This window comes from Rhamphochromis sp. 'chilingali' (genome assembly GCF_963969265.1).
Source record: "Rhamphochromis sp. 'chilingali' genome assembly, chromosome: 17".
Classification (NCBI taxonomy): domain Eukaryota; kingdom Metazoa; phylum Chordata; class Actinopteri; order Cichliformes; family Cichlidae; genus Rhamphochromis; species Rhamphochromis sp. 'chilingali'.
In genome coordinates, this window is record NC_137944.1 from 33,852,024 (window position 1) to 33,868,894 (window position 16,871).

Consider the following 16,871-nt stretch of genomic DNA (forward strand, 5'->3'; position numbering starts at 1 on the left):
CAAAAAAGTCTCTTGGAGCAATATCCCAAATCCAACAGGAAGTCAGCCATTTTAAAATTAATGTGCAATTTTGGCAACATTTTCCCCTCTTTTCAGGCACCGTGCTTTGACGTACTCCTCCAAGGGATTTCATCATATTGAACCATTCTCCAGTGTGTGGAATCTAAAGACCTTTGTGATGTTAAATTGCGAAGCTTTTTACGTTCAGGGAAACGGGGTGGTCATGGCGGCATGTGGAGTTTCAATCACTCGCCAAAAAGAAGTAATCTGCTTTCACTCAAAAACACAATGTCCAATCTCACCCAAAGGTCGCAGGCATAATGAGACTCGAGTTCGGAAATGTTTGTTATGCCATTTGTACATAATGGTTAGAGTGCCACCTAGTGGAACGACTAGCTAATCATGAATGAATGAGTTGAAATGTTAGCTGGTAGTTAAATGCATGAATTCCATCAATGTGACATCGATCGGACGTGCTGGTTTTAGGTGTTGGGCATGGCTCGACGCGCCGGGGGTGCTCGGGCCCTCATAACGCTGCTTGCAGCTTTAATTATATATTATTCTCCATTCAACATACATAATGTATGATAACACCAAATCCTTACTGCTGGCAAAGGCCATCAACAAACATCCAGAATTTTATTATAGAACTTATAAACAAAGACATTTGATAGTGAAAATGAATAATTGATGATATTCTGATGGTTCATTTCTGTGTTGATGGTTTCTTTTGAGGAAATAAATGTTTTGACAGCACTAGTATGACAGACAGCGCTGTGTGCACATGTCCACGTGCTCATCCACTCGATCGCGCTCTGCAGGCTGCCAGCCCTCCTCGGGAACTTGTCAGCCTCTCTGTGGACGTGAGTGTGTAGCGTGTCATTTCCTCTGAGATTTGAGGCCGATGAACACTCTGTTGAAGAAGTGGTTTGAGGTGCTGTTGAGTGGCACATAAATTAGGCCCTCGCTTAAAAACTCGAGCTGCCTCCTTATATCAGCGCCCCCGCCTGCCAGGCCCACATCATATCGCTTTCAGCTGAGCCCAAAGTAGCCCGTCACGCAGGGAGATTGAGATGAATCGTCTCCTCTGACAAAGCTGACAATTACACAAACAGAGCGCGAGAGAAGAAGAACAGCAGGGTGGAGAAATGCAGAACGAAGGAAGGCTGAGAGCTGTGAAGAGACCCAGTCAGCTGCAAACAGAAAGCAGTAAATAAAGTAAAATAAAGATAAATTAAAAATCCTCAAGGACGGGCAGAGCTCCAGATTATGTGATTATTCTGTTTTATTATTAGAAAAACTGTGTGGCATCTTTGAAATGGAACAAAGAAAGAAAACTGATGACTCGTCACATAAATGAGATTAATGATAACAGTCTGCAGGAGAATCGCTGAGCTGAGTGAAATCATTAAACCACACGCACATCAGACTTCATTATCACTGGTCATTAAGTGTCTGGATACACATCAGCTTTTCATGTCACTTAATCAATGCTTATTTTGCTCTTTCATATTCTGTGATTGTAGTAATTATAGTGGACGGGGTGTTTGCAGGAGCCTAAAATACTAGTGGTGCAACGATACTCGTATCGATATTGAACCTGTCGATACAGTGCTTTCGGTTCGGTATGCATGTGTATCGAACAATACAACATTTTTAATTTATTTTATCAACTTTCCTTCTGACGATGCTGTCTGTGTTGAGCGCTCAGTGGATCTGCACTCGACAGTGCAGCCTAGGTGGAGTAGTCGAACGCAGATCCACTGAGCGCAGGGCAAGCTAGCGAGACGGAAGTTAAGCTGTTGTTGCAACATGGCAAATTGGACCTCCCCCACCCTCATTCAGATCTGGCGTTTGGAACTATTTTGGTTTTCATGTGACGTATGACCCTGAAGGTAAGCGCGTCATGGACTAAAGTAAAACAGTATGTTGGATGTGCCACGCAATGCTCAATTACATGGGTGGGAACTAGTGTGTTAGCGCAGTTAGCTCGTTAACGTGTTGGCGCCGTCCAGCCCCACGCACGGGGCGATCCGCGGTAGCTCGTTAACCGTGTTGTGGCGTTAACGTCATTTTAACGAGATTTACGCTGACAGCACTAGTGGGAACACAACAAATATGACTGCACATTTACGCCGACATCATCCTAGTGCAAAGACAAGTGGAAGCAGACAAAAACAACAAGCACGCATGCTGCAAACTTTACCCGAGTCATTTAGACAGCCGTTAGCACATGATTCTCCTTATGGGGACCTGATATGTTTAATACGCTGCTGAGAATATAGAAGCGTCTAGTATAGCTTTTATTTTGAAAGAGCCATTTCTCTGTAATAAACTCTCTTTTCCAAAGATGAGTGATTCCTCAATCAGATAGATTAATTTATTTTTATTACTTTGTTGTTTCAGCAACATTACATTTAAAAACTGTACTTTTGAGTTAAAATATATTTATAATTTTAATAAATGACAACTATTTAGACCCCAGGCTGAAAATGGGGATGAGGTTGCTTTAAAACGACTGATGCCAAACTGACACCACCAATTATTTTTCCTCTGCGTGAGCAGCAAAGTTTCTAATATAAAGAAACCTCTGAGTGATGGTTGATGAGCCGCCAGGTTGGCTGATGGAGGAGAAGCAGTTGGCCGGAGGTTGGTGTTAATCTCCCTTTCTGCTCCGTGTGTGTGTGAGAGAGAGACATAACAGCCCGCATCCTTGATAGGACGGTCTCTCTTCTCTCTTCAATTAAAAAGTTTTTGTGTGTGTGCGCTTCTTTTTGCTACATGCGCGCACACGGACTATGGTAAATGGTAAATGGCCTGTATTTGTATAGCGCTTTTCTAGTCCCTAAGGACCCCAAAGTGCTTTACACATCCACCCATTCACACACACATTCACACACTGGTGATGGCAGCTACATTGTAGCCACAGCCACCCTGGGGCGCACTGACAGAGGCAAGGCTGCCGGACACTGGCGCCACCGGGCCCTCTGACCACCACCAGTAGGCAACGGGTGTCTTGCCCAAGGACACTGTCCGAGCCGGGGCTCGAACCGGCAACCTTCCGATTACAAGACGAACTCCCAACTCTTGAGCCACAATCGCCCCGTATTTGACAAATAACGTGGAACAGATGAGAAAACCGAGCAGCAGATTTCTGTTTGCTGCTCCTCTTCAGCGTGTTGCACAGAGCTCCTGGTGGCTGTCCTTGTCCTGCACCCTCGGTGAGATCGGCGTAGCCTGACGTGAGCAGCTTCTCCACCTGCTGCACAAATGCGTGGTCCTGCAGCTTACAGCAGGTCACCAGAGCAGGAAAAAGACTCGGGGCCATCGGCTCTTTGCGTTTGTCCTTTTCCTTTCAGCATGACTGTGCTCTTGCACAAAGTCAAGGTTTTAGTTTTTTGTTGGCTTGTGCAGCGCTCTGACCTCCTGTGGGTGAACTCCAATGCTGCCAGTGTTCCCAGTATAAAAGTTTCTGGGAGAAAGAAAATGTTAGAAGAACAATCTGTTTGATTTTGGAGCCAATCCTGAGGATTTCATCTCACAGAGAATATGAGAGTAAGCATTTGTCTTATTTTCACTGAGCCAGTGGAAACATTTCACTGAAAGTGTTCAAGGTTGAAGTTTTCAAGGAGCACAAAAGATGCTCAAAAATGCAAATGCATGAGTAAATATCCTGATTTCCACTTTTGGGTGGATTTCGCTCTGTACCTTCAGAGCTGCACACTGTTGATATTATGCATGCACAAGTGTTAATAATGGAGCGTATTATCTGGCACAGGAATAGATTAATGTGGGTAAATGCACTTTGGTACATAAATCCCTCTCTGAGTCCAGCTGTGGCTGTGAAACGATGTCATCTGTGGTGATTATTTATATTTACTTGTGTCTGCGGCGTCGGCTGTGTGTTCGTCAGGCGTGTCGCAGGAAGCATTTCCACGCTGTTAATCAGCAGTGTGACAGCAGACAGATGATGCTGCATCTGCTGAAGTCTAATTATGTATACGCAGACAAACACACACAGTCAGCTTATGTTTGATTTAATCACACACTGACACATGAACTGTGTTCCACTCACACTGCTGTCATTAGCAGCTTTATGAGATACCCTGCAGCAGAAACACTCGAGAGCTGAACTCTTCAGCGTTTACTCATCTGACTCCAAATCTGCAGCTATTGGCAGATTGTACAGTGATATTAATTTTTCGCTTGCATCAGGCAGACCTATTTCTGGACGTTTTCCCAGGAGTCGCAGTGTTTGTACTCACACTGCAGGCGCAAGGAAGTCAAAATGAAAAAGAGTGAAAATGAGTTGTTCGCTCTTTGTGGCCTAAAAAAGAAAGACACAAAGTCACCAGTACAGCGGCTGCACGAGGCTGCGGTCCTCCCCACACGCCAGGAGGCAAAATGATTTGAAGGCTGGGAAAATAGAGGTTAGTTCTTAGATGCTTGCTGCTGGGAGGTAAAGTTTGGTTCAAGAGGAGAACAGCAAAGGTTCCGTCAGCTCTAATGTAAAAGACCCTGAAGCTGTTTTCACACAGAGTATTTCAGGTCAGAGGAAACGTTTCATCTTTGGTTTGTTTCTGTTGTTTTAATCTTTAATATTTCTGCATTCAGAAACATTAATGATGAGTTCAGAGTCGTGCTGTTTTTTAGTTCCACAAATTCAAACCTGTGAGTTTCCAAGTGTCAGAGCAAACGCTTTGTTCCTGTATTGTTACTTTTATTGTGAAAAACGGTGCTTAATGTAAGTAACAGTCCATTTTATCTCTAACTTGGATTTTCCTTTGACACGTACACTCTGCATGAATGCAAAATCCCAACTAGTCTGCAGACTTACCTGCAGATTTATCGGCCACCTCAGCAATGCTCTGTCACGCTCTGCTTCTGATGTGGGGCTCTGGATCTAATCTCACCCGCTCGAGACTCGGCTCGAGTCGCTTTGGCTTACAATACCATCAACTTGCACTCAGAAGCTGCTCTCTGCTCCACGTCGTTTGAAATGGCTCCAGAGCAAAGCTGCACTCAGCTGAGGAAGAGGGCAGGAAGTCAGCAGCATTCTCAAACACTTCTGCTGATTTTTAGTCGAGTCGTCACAGACGTGTTCCCAGTGTGTTGCTGTGGTTAGCCTCTGTGGGCAGCTCAGCTGCCAGCTTTCAGTGTAGCCAGGGCATCTCCACACAGCAGATGGTGTTCTGTGTGCCCTCCATTGTTTATGAATGTAAACACATTACTGATGGTTTTCAGATTGCGTTTTAATAAATGCAGTATTTATTCTGTCCTTCTCGTGGTCTGTTTCTCTGCATCCAGTCCAAGCCTGCACAAACTCAGCAGTATTACCTGAACTGCAAACGGGAACCAAAGATGTTGTGATCCTACATATTTATGTCGCACATCTGTTGACAGAGATTAAACACAGTACACACATGTGTGGCCTTCACCCTCCCAGTTTGATGAAACTGGAGGTATCGCCACACTAAAACTGAACGCTGGCCTCTCTGATTAAAGAAGTGTTGAAAGCTGCTGAGATCAAAGTGTGTTTAATGAAGGCCCAGCCTTTCACAGCAGACTGTACCGCCGTGCTCCTCAGATTAATGTGTTATAGGTTCATTGATCAGCTCTAAGATTAAAGGTCTCACTGGCTGGACCTGCTCAAAGCTTTTATTTAGTTTTGGTTAACTTTACAGATCAATTAGTGCTTTATAATAATTAGGCTTAAGGTCAGGTTTGATCTTTTTTTTTAAAGTGTATCATCTGTCAGGGGAAATTATTGCTGCCAGAGCACAACATCTGCAATTCATAATGCTGCTGAAGTACACACAGTTTATTATCATTTCTTTCTCTTTTCTCTTTGCATGGACTTCTTTAAAAGTAAAAGTGTAAATACTCACTCTATGAATTACTAATGAAGTGTGACACTCTCGATGAACACAATAAATTGTGAGACACAAGCTCCTGAGATGTTTGCATAATGAAAACTCCAGTGATTGTGTGAAGAGCGAGGCGGCCCTGCGTGCGAGTATAATCAGAACATCATCTGAATAAATCACATCGGATTGAACCTGCAGCTCCACCAGATCCTCTCATTGACATTCAGTGGATATCCCACGCACACAGACACGTCAGGTATTCATATCTTGTGGGGACAGCCCCTAACCCTAACCATGAAAAATGAATACCTAACATAACCATAGCTCTCAAAAATGCCTTCAGACTCGTGGGAACCAGGATTTTGGTCCCCATAAGTATAGTAAACTTCCAATTTGTGGTCCCCACAAATACATAAATACGCGCTCGCACTCTTCGCCTGACGTGCTGCCTTCAGGCCTGAAAGCTGTGAACTGAAAACGTCTCCGCTGCAGCCAGACGGGCCTCTCCAGAGATGTTCCTCCACAGGAAACTTGGGTCCAATTAAACCAGAAGTCGATGTTTGCTGTCTGCACCAGTTTGAGGTCTGAAGTGCACAGTGTAACTGGTCAGAATGGGACCCCGAATGAGTGATTCCAGCGATCCCAGTCTGTCTGCACGCGCAGAGAACATGCTCTCGATCGTGAGGTTGACTGAATTTAATCGGGTGAAGTTTGGGATTTTTGCAGACTTGTTCCCAGAACTACTCAACCTCAGTTATTTGTCACAAAGTACAAATGTAAATATTTCCAGAGGAAAAACCTGTAAGTGGAATAATTAATTTCTTTTCTGCACACCACAACAGAGTATAACAGAACTATACGGTTGCAGACCTCATGATCAAACATTCATTCTTGTTTTCTTTGAAGTCTGCCTAAAAGGCCAGTGTGTAGCTGGTGTATTGTAACTCATTTGTTTTTGTTTCAACGTCTAACACACAAAAAAGTCTATTTGACTAAAACTGAGCACTGACCTGAGCGGCAGTACTTCTTCCATGCTCGCGTCCACTCCTCTGTGCAGAAGGTGGTCACACGTCACCTCGACCGATTTGGCGATATTCCAGTTTATTCTGACCGAGCTGACATCAGTCTTTATATCAAAGTACTGCAGACCGGTGCTGGTGGTCGTAGCATTGTTGCATCTTTTTACGGTGTTTTAGTGTTTCTAGCAAAGGCTGCAACATTAAAACATGTAGTTGTCCGGTCATGCACACCCTTAATCATAATGCCCTGCTGATGAGTCCATATGGTCAGACGAAACTTGGCAGGTACTCGGGCATCTACGCAGCGCCTCGAGCTCACCATCTGATGATATTCATGCCACTTGGACACAAGTACGTCCCAGCAAACTCACATATGCTGACAGCACAAAAAGCCCTTCAGTTGGTGGGAAACACTGCAGAATCCTCAAATATCTCAGAGTTCAGTTGGTTTTCTGGTCATTTGCTTGAATTTTAATGAGCATCAGTCAGTTTGCTTGACTGGCAGGATCACACATTCACGTCTCAGCCTCTCACCTGTCGTTCCTTTTTAATATTACACCTCCAAAATAAAGCCAGCAGTGCTTTCCATGCCTGCGAGGGATCGACTGCTGCTGTTGTAGTGGAAGCTGTCAGTGCTGATGTGTGAGAGGCTCTCCTTACACTTCAGAGGCATCCTGTTGTGTTAAAGATGAGTGAAGAGTGACATTTTGTACCTGTTACATTCCTTCACACCCTTCAGCCGAGTTACTTCCTGGATGAATGTTGTTGCTAAGGCCTGGCCTCGCTGACTGGAACGGGATTTTGTTGCTTGGCAACTTTGGCTTATTGAGCTTTCAGTGAGGAAGCAGAAGGAAGCGTCGGATCCTTCGGAGAAGCTTTAATTTGTAGATGCTGGTTTCCTCAGCTGAAGGATTTCTTTTTCTTACAGTATGAATGTTTTTTCTTTTTCCTCATGAGAAGTTGTTCAGAGTCAAATACAAAGGCTGGAGGTTTGTGGTAATTGGATGTTAGGTTGAATGAGGAGGGCACAGGCTTTCTTTTATTCTATTTTCTCCTCTTCAGCTAAACCAAGCAGCTACAGGATGTTTCTAAGATCAGGGATGTGGATCCCATCAGCCCAGTTGCTGGCACTGGTTTCCTGCATATCCAAATCAAATATTGATCATCGGTCTTGAACATTTCACTGCCTTCCCAGTTAAAACTGAACATGGAGCAACATTTAAGTTTCCATCCAGTTTACTAAATCAAACTAAAGAAGGTTATCCACAGCTCATGTTCGTGTCCATGATCTTTTATTGTTTGTGCTTTCTGATCATGTTCTGTGTGTGGCTTTAAAACGAGAAACAGAAAATGAAGGAAATAATCTTCATTTTCTTTCCCTCAGCTGATTGTTTCGGGCTGACAGAAATAAAATATTGTTCTTATTACTCTTACTTCTCTTCATCTGCTTGTCTTAAGACAGCGGCAGAGAAAACCTGTATCTGTGATACCAGCGATACATTAATGCCGCCTCAGTCTGAGGAGGCTGCGAATCATTGTTTGTGTGAGGCTGCACACATTTAAGGATATAAACTTATTAAACAATTATTTTTGGGGAAACGAGTCTAACCTGAGGCTTCTTGCCTCACAGTCCCTCAGAGCCGAGGGTGCACAGAGAAAACTGTCTGCTCTAAGAACAGGAGGAAAACTTGGTGAAGCTAGTGTGTGAGGAGCATACAGACGCACAGGCAGAGGTCGGGAAATCGATGCGTCGCAGTAATCGACCCGCTCCCGTAATTGGACTCTGGCCGAGAGTGCGGTCTGCTCCAGTGGCACACTTCTGTCGAGTTATCTCAGCGTCTCTCGAGGGCGCTCCACACACCAGCCAGTCTGCTGCTCCTCGCACCAATTAAGGTGAGAGGACCAAACCAACACGTGAGATTAGCCAGTCTGTGGATGGACGTCAGAAAGCCGCTCTCGCAGAGTTTCAGTGAATCTGCTGGTAGTTAACTGTGGTTTTTATGCATTATTTTCATATTTGAAGCCCTTTGATACCTGAGTTTGTGGCTGTTAGAGAGCAGCAGAAACAATATCAAGTTTGGGGGGAAAAGAACGTTATTTGGAAACAGGAGTTCCTTCCCGATGGCTCGGTGGTGCAGCGGTTAGTGTTGTTGCCTCACAGTAAGAAGCTTCTGTTGTGTGGAGTTCTCCCTGTGCCTCCGTTGGTTTTCTCCGAGGACTCCAGCTTTCCTCTCACCGTCCACAGGCATCAGCGTTAGCTTAGTCATTGTGAACGTGCTGTGAGTGGACACCTGTCCCTGTGTTAGTCCTGCAATGCAAGTAAATGACCAGCTGCTGTGGCTGGTGACAGACCCACCCAACTCAGAGTGGGAATCCACTGCGCAGCATACACAGCATGAGCCATAAACACAAAAGTGGCCTCGTCTTGGTGTTTTAACTCGATTTAAATTCCTTTTGGTTTATATTTGCATAAATGAAACGTGGGGTGGTGGTGTGAGCGTTTAATCATTGCACCTCACACTGATGAGCTCCATGATTAAAGTTGAAATTCTAAAGAAGTGAATCCGTGTCTCTGGCTGCGTCTCCATGCTGCTGCAGACACTTGAAGTCAAACCTCAGCAGTTAATGAGTGAAACTCTGATTTTCTCTTTGCTTTTTTTTTGTTCTCAGATGAAGTGGAGCCCTCGCCGCCGACGGCAGCCCAGATCAGATACGGTGAGAGATTAAAACAAACACACATACGTGTGCGCGCACACACACGTGTGTATTTATATGCTGCTTACCCTAACCATAACCGAACTGTGACCCTGACACTAAAACCACATTTTGAGTCTCAAAAATGCTTCAAATTTGTGAGGACCGGCTTGTGTGTCCTCACAAGTGACTGTCATTGGTCACCGGGACATTAAAAATGCATGCACAGAATCACCAATCAGACAGATTTTAATGATACTGTATAAAAAAGATGGACGTAACCGATTAAGTCTGCCTGTCCTGTGAGGGGAGGAGTGAAGAGTGGCTGCTTTCCCGACTGAGCCGAAGGACACGGCTAACGACATGTCTTTAGCTGATAAGCAGACCTTCTTTATCGTCTGTCCAACTCAAACTGGGACTGAAATTCACAAAATGAAGATAATTTTGAGCCCATGATCATGTTTACCGAGGTCACGAATCAAGCGAGCCAGAGGAGTCGCCTCCTGCTGGTGATTAGAAGGAGTGCAGGTTTAAGACACTTTGTCCTGGACTGTCTTTGTCTCAAATAGAAATATGAAGGTAAAATCAATAATTAGCTTTATTAACTATTCTGCTGTTACAGTGGATGCTGCTCTTATCAAAGATGATCAGTTAGTCTTCTTTAAAAGAAGCAGCCTTAAAAAGCAGATATTCGCAAAGCCTTGAACTGAAGGGCGTCACCGAGGCCAGGTTTAAGATGCATAAGGACTTTTTTATCTGAGTGATGCAAAGATAATCTTACAGAGCCAGTTAATATAAATATGCAGGTGGAAATGAGCAGAACGGGTCTGTAAACAAGCCGTTATCACAGATACAGGGAAGCTGTTCACTGTGCAAATTACTCCAAGTTACATTCAAATAAATCTGTTCTGTGCTTTCCACGTTTCTCATTTTCCTTCTGTTAATTTGCAGTTTTACTCCACAACGCCATCCCCTTTGTTGGATTTGGCTTTCTGGATAATGCCATCATGATTGCAGCAGTAAGTATTTGAATCTCATTTTGCAGGAATTAGTCGCCTGTAAAGAAAAAAGAGTCTTATCTCTGCATTAAGGCTGTAATTTCCTTCTGCCTGCTCTTCCTGATGTGCTAACTCTGAGTCGGGATGAGCGTTTCACCTCTTTCTCTTTCATTCTCCAGGGAACTCAAATCGAACTTTCCATCGGAGTCACTCTGGGGATCTCCACCATGGCTGGTAAGAGCCGAGCGGCGAGTCGTGTAAACTTAAAATGACTTCATTATCTTGTTGGCCTTCTTGAGCTCATTTCTAATGAATATTTTAATTGATTAATGTAGAAAGTTTTGATTGGATAACCAAGCAAAGCAACTTTCTGCTCCCATTTCTCCTGCGTGACATGATTCATTTCTCCGCTTTACAGCAAATATGTGTTAATATATGTACATATGAATCCTCAAATCCCTGATTTATGAAACTCCACTGAGGAGCGTTCCCACTCGAATAACCGGTAGAAGCTGCGAAGCTTTGATGGATGAGGAGGAGAGGAGGGTGTGGCCACATCAAAACCTTCCCGATCAGAGTTGAGTTTTCTCTGTTTTCAGCCTCATGCAGTAAAAATCTGTCGATCTCAGCAACTCGTTTTATATCGTTCAGGGTCGTTCAGTGTGCACCTCAGCCTGGCCGTAGGGTCTCGCAGTACAGGTTGATACTTTAAAACTACAAATATCTAACTCCAGTAATTATCTTTATAGTAGTCTGAAACAGTAGATCGTAATCTTAATGTTCGCAGCGCCATAAAAAGAGGAAAAAGGAGGAGAGGAAGAAGCTCGTTAGCTGCTCCCAGCGTGGCTGTAAAAACGCCGCTGAAGCAGACGACAGATAAGACTGAGAAACTGTTTCTGCTGGGAACGTCTCTCAGCACATGATGCTGGTGCTTATCTCAGGTTATGGGAAATGAACTTTTAGCATTCGTAATAAAAAACAACCAAAGCCAAAGATGCTGAGAAACGTTTTTTTGTTTACCAGATAAAGTGAGATTTGAGATTGAATGTCAGGACAACATGTGGACTACAGAGTGGATCTTAAGTCAAAATATCACCACGAATTTAAGGCTGGTGTCCTGAAACTTTTCCATGTGCCTGCCTGCTGACATGAGTCAAATGGCTGCATTGCCACCTCAGCATGCAGTCAAGTCTTGCTAGTGACCTACTAATTGCAGCACGGACACTTGAAAGTTTCAGGACACCGGCCCTGGAGGACTGGAGTTTGAGAGGCCTGGTGCAGAGTTTACAGAACTCCTTCCATTTCCTAAGTGAACACCTAAGTGAAAGTTACAGGATGCGCAGCTTCTTCCCGGTGATATCTAGCAAAGTTCAGGGCTTCAGTGAAGGAAAACAACTTGTATTTAGTCTGAAATGGGCAGCAGTCCACCCCCCTGTGCCACTGGCATTAAAGCAATAACAACAGAGCAGCCCAGCAGGAAAGTCATAAGTTGATGTAGTTCTAAACGAGGAGATAAAGGAAGCACAATCCTTCCAGAAAATCATCCTGTCACCAGGTTAGAGTCCCACATAAAATCCTCCCAGGTGTGATTGCTTTCACAGCACCTGCAGTGTTGGCTTCTCCATCAGGCTTCACCTGGAAGACGTTTTTATTGCTTGCGCAGCTCCCGCGCCGCCACCAGCGCTTACACTCGATTCTACAGAATTGTTGCCGCTTATTGCGACAGATCCCGCCGTCACCCCGTCTCCTGTTGCGGTTCTCAGTTTGGGTTTTTATTGCTCTGCGAAACCATAAAGGCACCCGAGCTCGCCTTCTCCCCCCTCTTCCCCGCGCGATTATTCAGTTTCCATGGATACCTGGCTCCATTTTCCTCTGCAAAGTGCAAATCGGAGGCTGAAGACGGGCTGTAGATCAATAGCTCTGCTGTGACGTCTCCATCCATCCAGGCTCTGACGCGTCCGCGTCATCGCTGTCCACCCTGCAGGGTTTATGTTAGATTTTGGGGGCTGGCACCTTTGACTCCCGTGTCTTCTCCCAGCTCTGGGTGAAACAAGGCCAGCTAGTTTCACCGTCTCACCTCCTCTTGGCCATCAAGGAGCTTCTCTTTGAGGGGAAGGTGTCCATCTGGACTTTCAGCTCCTGCAGGAACGTTCGTGCACGTTCAGCTTCAAGCTTCGTCTCTTTTTAATCCTCCAGATTCCCTGAAGGCAAAACAAACACGCTTTATAGTTTCAATGAACAAATGCATTTTCCTCCACGCTGCAGTCCACAGCGTTAATTATTCAGAGCTGTGGTGTACTGTCAGTGAGCTGGAGTTGTTGCAAAGCCGATTTTGCTGACAGTGAAACCATGAAAGCAGAAGACAAAGAAGCTGACGGGAGTCTTTTCCAAAGGTGCTCTTTGATCCTCGAAAACTTTCACTCCTTCTCGCTCCTGCTGATTCCCCTGTTTCTGCTTTGATGTGTTGTTTGGACACTCGCTCTGCTTTTTCATCATTAGTGAGTATGCAGAGATGTATGTGGGCCACTTGGCACTGCACACTTGTAGGTATATGCACTTATCTGTTCAGGGCGTGATGTGTGGGTGGGTTTCTAAAGGCTTCCTTAAAAAGGAGCTTGTTGTCGAGGGAAGCGTGCGTCCTCAGCATCAGGTAAATGTTTGTGCTGTTAGATTTGAACTTTAATCAGCTGTCAGTTTCCTGCAGGAGAAACAGATACAACAACAACAACAATCTTTATTTATAGAGCACATTAAAAGCCAGGGGCATGCCAAAGTGCTTTACATGAAACAATAAAACAATAAAATGATTTACACTAAAACATCAGAATCATATAGGTGTGGGATTATGTTGCCTGAATATTTCCTGCAGCTCCTCTTGGGGGATGCTGTAGCACTCCCGGACCAGATGGGATGTAAAATCCCTGCATCGAGACTTTTCCCCGGAGTCTTTCTCAGGTGGAAGCGTCTGTAAAAGAGTTAAAAGGACACATCCGGGAAGATCTTCTTCACACTCCATCTCCCCCACACGCTGTGGGTGTAATTAGGATGTTTGGAGAAGCAAGCAGTGCGTTAGGATTTATGTAACATGCATTAAATACAGAAAAAGGAGGACGATGTCACAGATGGTGATCACGGTACTTTTTAATCTGTTATTTGGATGCTTTAGCTGTATTCAAATGTGGCTCAGATTCATCTTTACAATTAAATAAGTATGGGAGCTTACTTTAAATTAAATGATTAATGGGGAAATTAGGACATTTTATCATGATAAAAGTTTAATCAAAAAAAGTCCGGATAAAAGTCCGAGCATTAATCGAGAGTTTCATTATTGTGCAAAAATGCACTTTGTTCCAAAACTGCTGAGTGTGGGAAACATCAGGCTGTTTACAGAAGATAAACAATCTCCTGCGTACTCACCGCGCTGCTTCCAAGCACCGGGCATCCGGTGTGAAATGTTGGTCAGATCAAACATGTGGATCAAAGTAATGAAGTTGATGAGCCGTGCGATGAAGATATGGGAAAAAGCTGTTGAAGAGAGGCGGCTGTCAGCGAGCAGCGGTGTGGCTTCATGCTGAGATGTGAAGTTTGAGGGTGAGGCTGGAGGAGTACAGAGAAGGAGCTTCACTGTGACGATGGTACTGCGTGAGGAGGTCAGAGTGGCGGAGACGTATGTGAGGGTGGTGCAGGACAGGTATGAGGACTAAGAGACGGTGGTGAGGTTTAACGTAGTGATGGATGAGGTCAGGCAGGAGTCTCTGTGGACTGTGTGCAGGTAACACTGATCTGTAGTGGTGAGGGATGCTGATGCTGGAGCTGCCAGGCAGGAGGAGAGGAAGACCTCACAGGAGCGTTTAGGCATTAGGAGAGAGAGCAGCCAATAGGAAAAGGAGAAACAGTCTCAGCAGACGTCCAGTTAATGCACTGCTGCTAAATCAGACCCAGTGTTTTATCAGCAGCACTGACATCATCAGTGAGAACGCCACTGCACTGGAACACATGAGTGATGGTTTCAGATGTACATGATTCATGACTCCTTATTCCATTCATCGTTTTCCATTTCCTGCATTTCTGATCGTCTTTGATATAAGAAATTACCCTTTGCTTATTTCTCTGGTTTTTGAGCTGAATAAAGAATTTCAAAGTGTTTTAACGCCGTGAAAAGCAGAAGCAGAGTCTCAGCCTGACTTCTTGTCACACTTCCTGATGCGACTAAGACGAGTGCGACCTCGACTCACTTCCCTGTCGATGCACTTTTGGGTCCAGAAAAGATCAGATGAAGCTTTCACTGAATTGGGAAGTTTGTGTGTGTGTGTGTGTGTGTGTGCGTGCGTGCATGTACAGTGGGGCAAAAAAGTATTTAGTCAGCCACCGATTGTGCAAGTTCCCCCACTTAAAATGATGACAGAGGTCAGTAATTTGCACCAGAGGTACACTTCAACTGTGAGAGACAGAATGTGAAAAAAAAATCCATGAATTCACATGGTAGGATTTATAAAGAATTTATTGGTAAATCAGGGTGGAAAATAAGTATTTGGTCACCTCAAACATGGAAAATCTCTGGCTCTCACAGACCTGTAACGTCTTCTGTAAGAAGCTTTTCTGTCCCCCACTCGTTACCTGTATGAATGGCACCTGTTTGAACTCATCATCTGTATAAAAGACACCTGTCCACAGCCTCAAACAGTCAGACTCCAAACTCCGCCATGGCCAAGACCAAAGAGCTTTCGAAGGACACCAGGAAAAGTATTGTAGACCTGCACCAGACTGGGAAGAGTGAATCTACAATAGGCAAGCAGCTTGGTGTGAAAAAATCAACTGTGGGAGCAATCATCAGAAAATGGAAGACATACAAGACCACTGATAATCTCCCTCGATCTGGGGCTCCACGCAAGATCTCATCCCGTGGGGTCAAAATGATCATGAGAACGGTGAGCAAAGATCCCAGAACCACACGGGGGGACCTGGTGAATGACCTGCAGAGAGCTGGGACCAAAGTAACAAAGGTCACCATCAGTAACACACTACAACGGCAGGGAATCAAATCCCGCAGTGCCAGACGTGTTCCTGCTGAAGCCAGTGCATGTCCAGGCCCGTCTGAAGTTTGCCAGAGAGCACATGGATGATACAGCAGAGGATTGGGAGAATGTCATGTGGTCAGATGAAACCAAAGTAGAACTTTTTGGTATAAACTCAACTCGTCGTGTTTGGAGGAAGAAGAATACTGAGTTGCATCCCAAGAACACCATACCTACTGTGAAGCATGGGGGTGGAAACATCATGCTATGGGGCTGTTTTTCTGCCAAGGGGACAGGACGACTGATCCGTGTTAAGGACAGAATGAATGGGGCCATGTATCGTGAGATTTTGAGCCAAAACCTCCTTCCATCAGTGAGAACTTTGAAGATGAAACGAGGCTGGGTCTTCCAACATGACAATGATCCAAAACACACCGCCCGGGCAACAAAGGAGTGGCTCCGTAAGAAGCATTTGAAAGTCCTGGAGTGGCCTAGCCAGTCTCCAGACCTCAACCCCATAGAAAATCTGTGGCGGGAGTTGAAAGTCCGTGTTGCTCGGCGACAGCCCCAAAACATCACTGCTCTCGAGAAGATCTGCATGGAGGAATGGGCCAAAATACCAGCTACTGTGTGTGCAAACCTGGTAAAGACCTATAGTAAACGTTTGACCTCTGTTATTGCCAACAAAGGTTATGTTGCAAAGTATTGAGTTGTATTTTTGTTATTGACCAAATACTTATTTTCCACCCTGATTTACGAATAAATTCTTTATAAATCCTACCATGTGGATTCATGGATTTTTTTTTTCACATTCTGTCTCTCACAGTTGAAGTGTACCTCTGGTGCAAATTACTGACCTCTGTCATCATTTTAGGTGGGGGAACTTGCACAATCGGTGGCTGACTAAATACTTTTTTGCCCCACTGTATGTGTGCGAGTGTGTGTGTGTGTGCATGTGCGTGCATGTATGTGTGTGTGCGTCCGTGTGTGTGTGTGTGTGTGTGTGTGTGTGTGTGTGTGTGTGTGTGCATGTGCGTGCATGTATGTGTGAATGAGTGCTTGTGTGTGTGTGTGTGAGTGCACTGCACAGCCACTATCAACTCCAACATCATTGTGAAGTTTGCGGACGACACTACAGTGGTGGGTCTTATCACCAACGGTGATGAGACGGCTTACAGGGAGGAGGTCAGCGCCCTGACCCACTGGTGTCAAGACAACCATCTCACCCTCAACGTCGCAAAGACAAAGGAGTTGATAGTGGACTTCCGGAGGTGCAGA

General features: G+C 44.9%; 1 protein-coding gene across 1 annotated transcript in view; it reads left to right on the plus strand.

Annotated features, from left to right (window-relative positions):
- tmem65 (transmembrane protein 65) overlaps nucleotides 1-16,871 on the plus strand; it is a 49,878-nt gene that overhangs the window by 24,646 nt on the left and 8,361 nt on the right. The window contains exons 2-4 of the mRNA XM_080863126.1: nucleotides 9,557-9,601; nucleotides 10,532-10,599; nucleotides 10,758-10,812. Coding sequence (XP_080719252.1) covers nucleotides 9,557-9,601; nucleotides 10,532-10,599; nucleotides 10,758-10,812 — 168 coding nt within the window. The remainder of the gene's footprint in view (nucleotides 1-9,556; nucleotides 9,602-10,531; nucleotides 10,600-10,757; nucleotides 10,813-16,871) is intronic.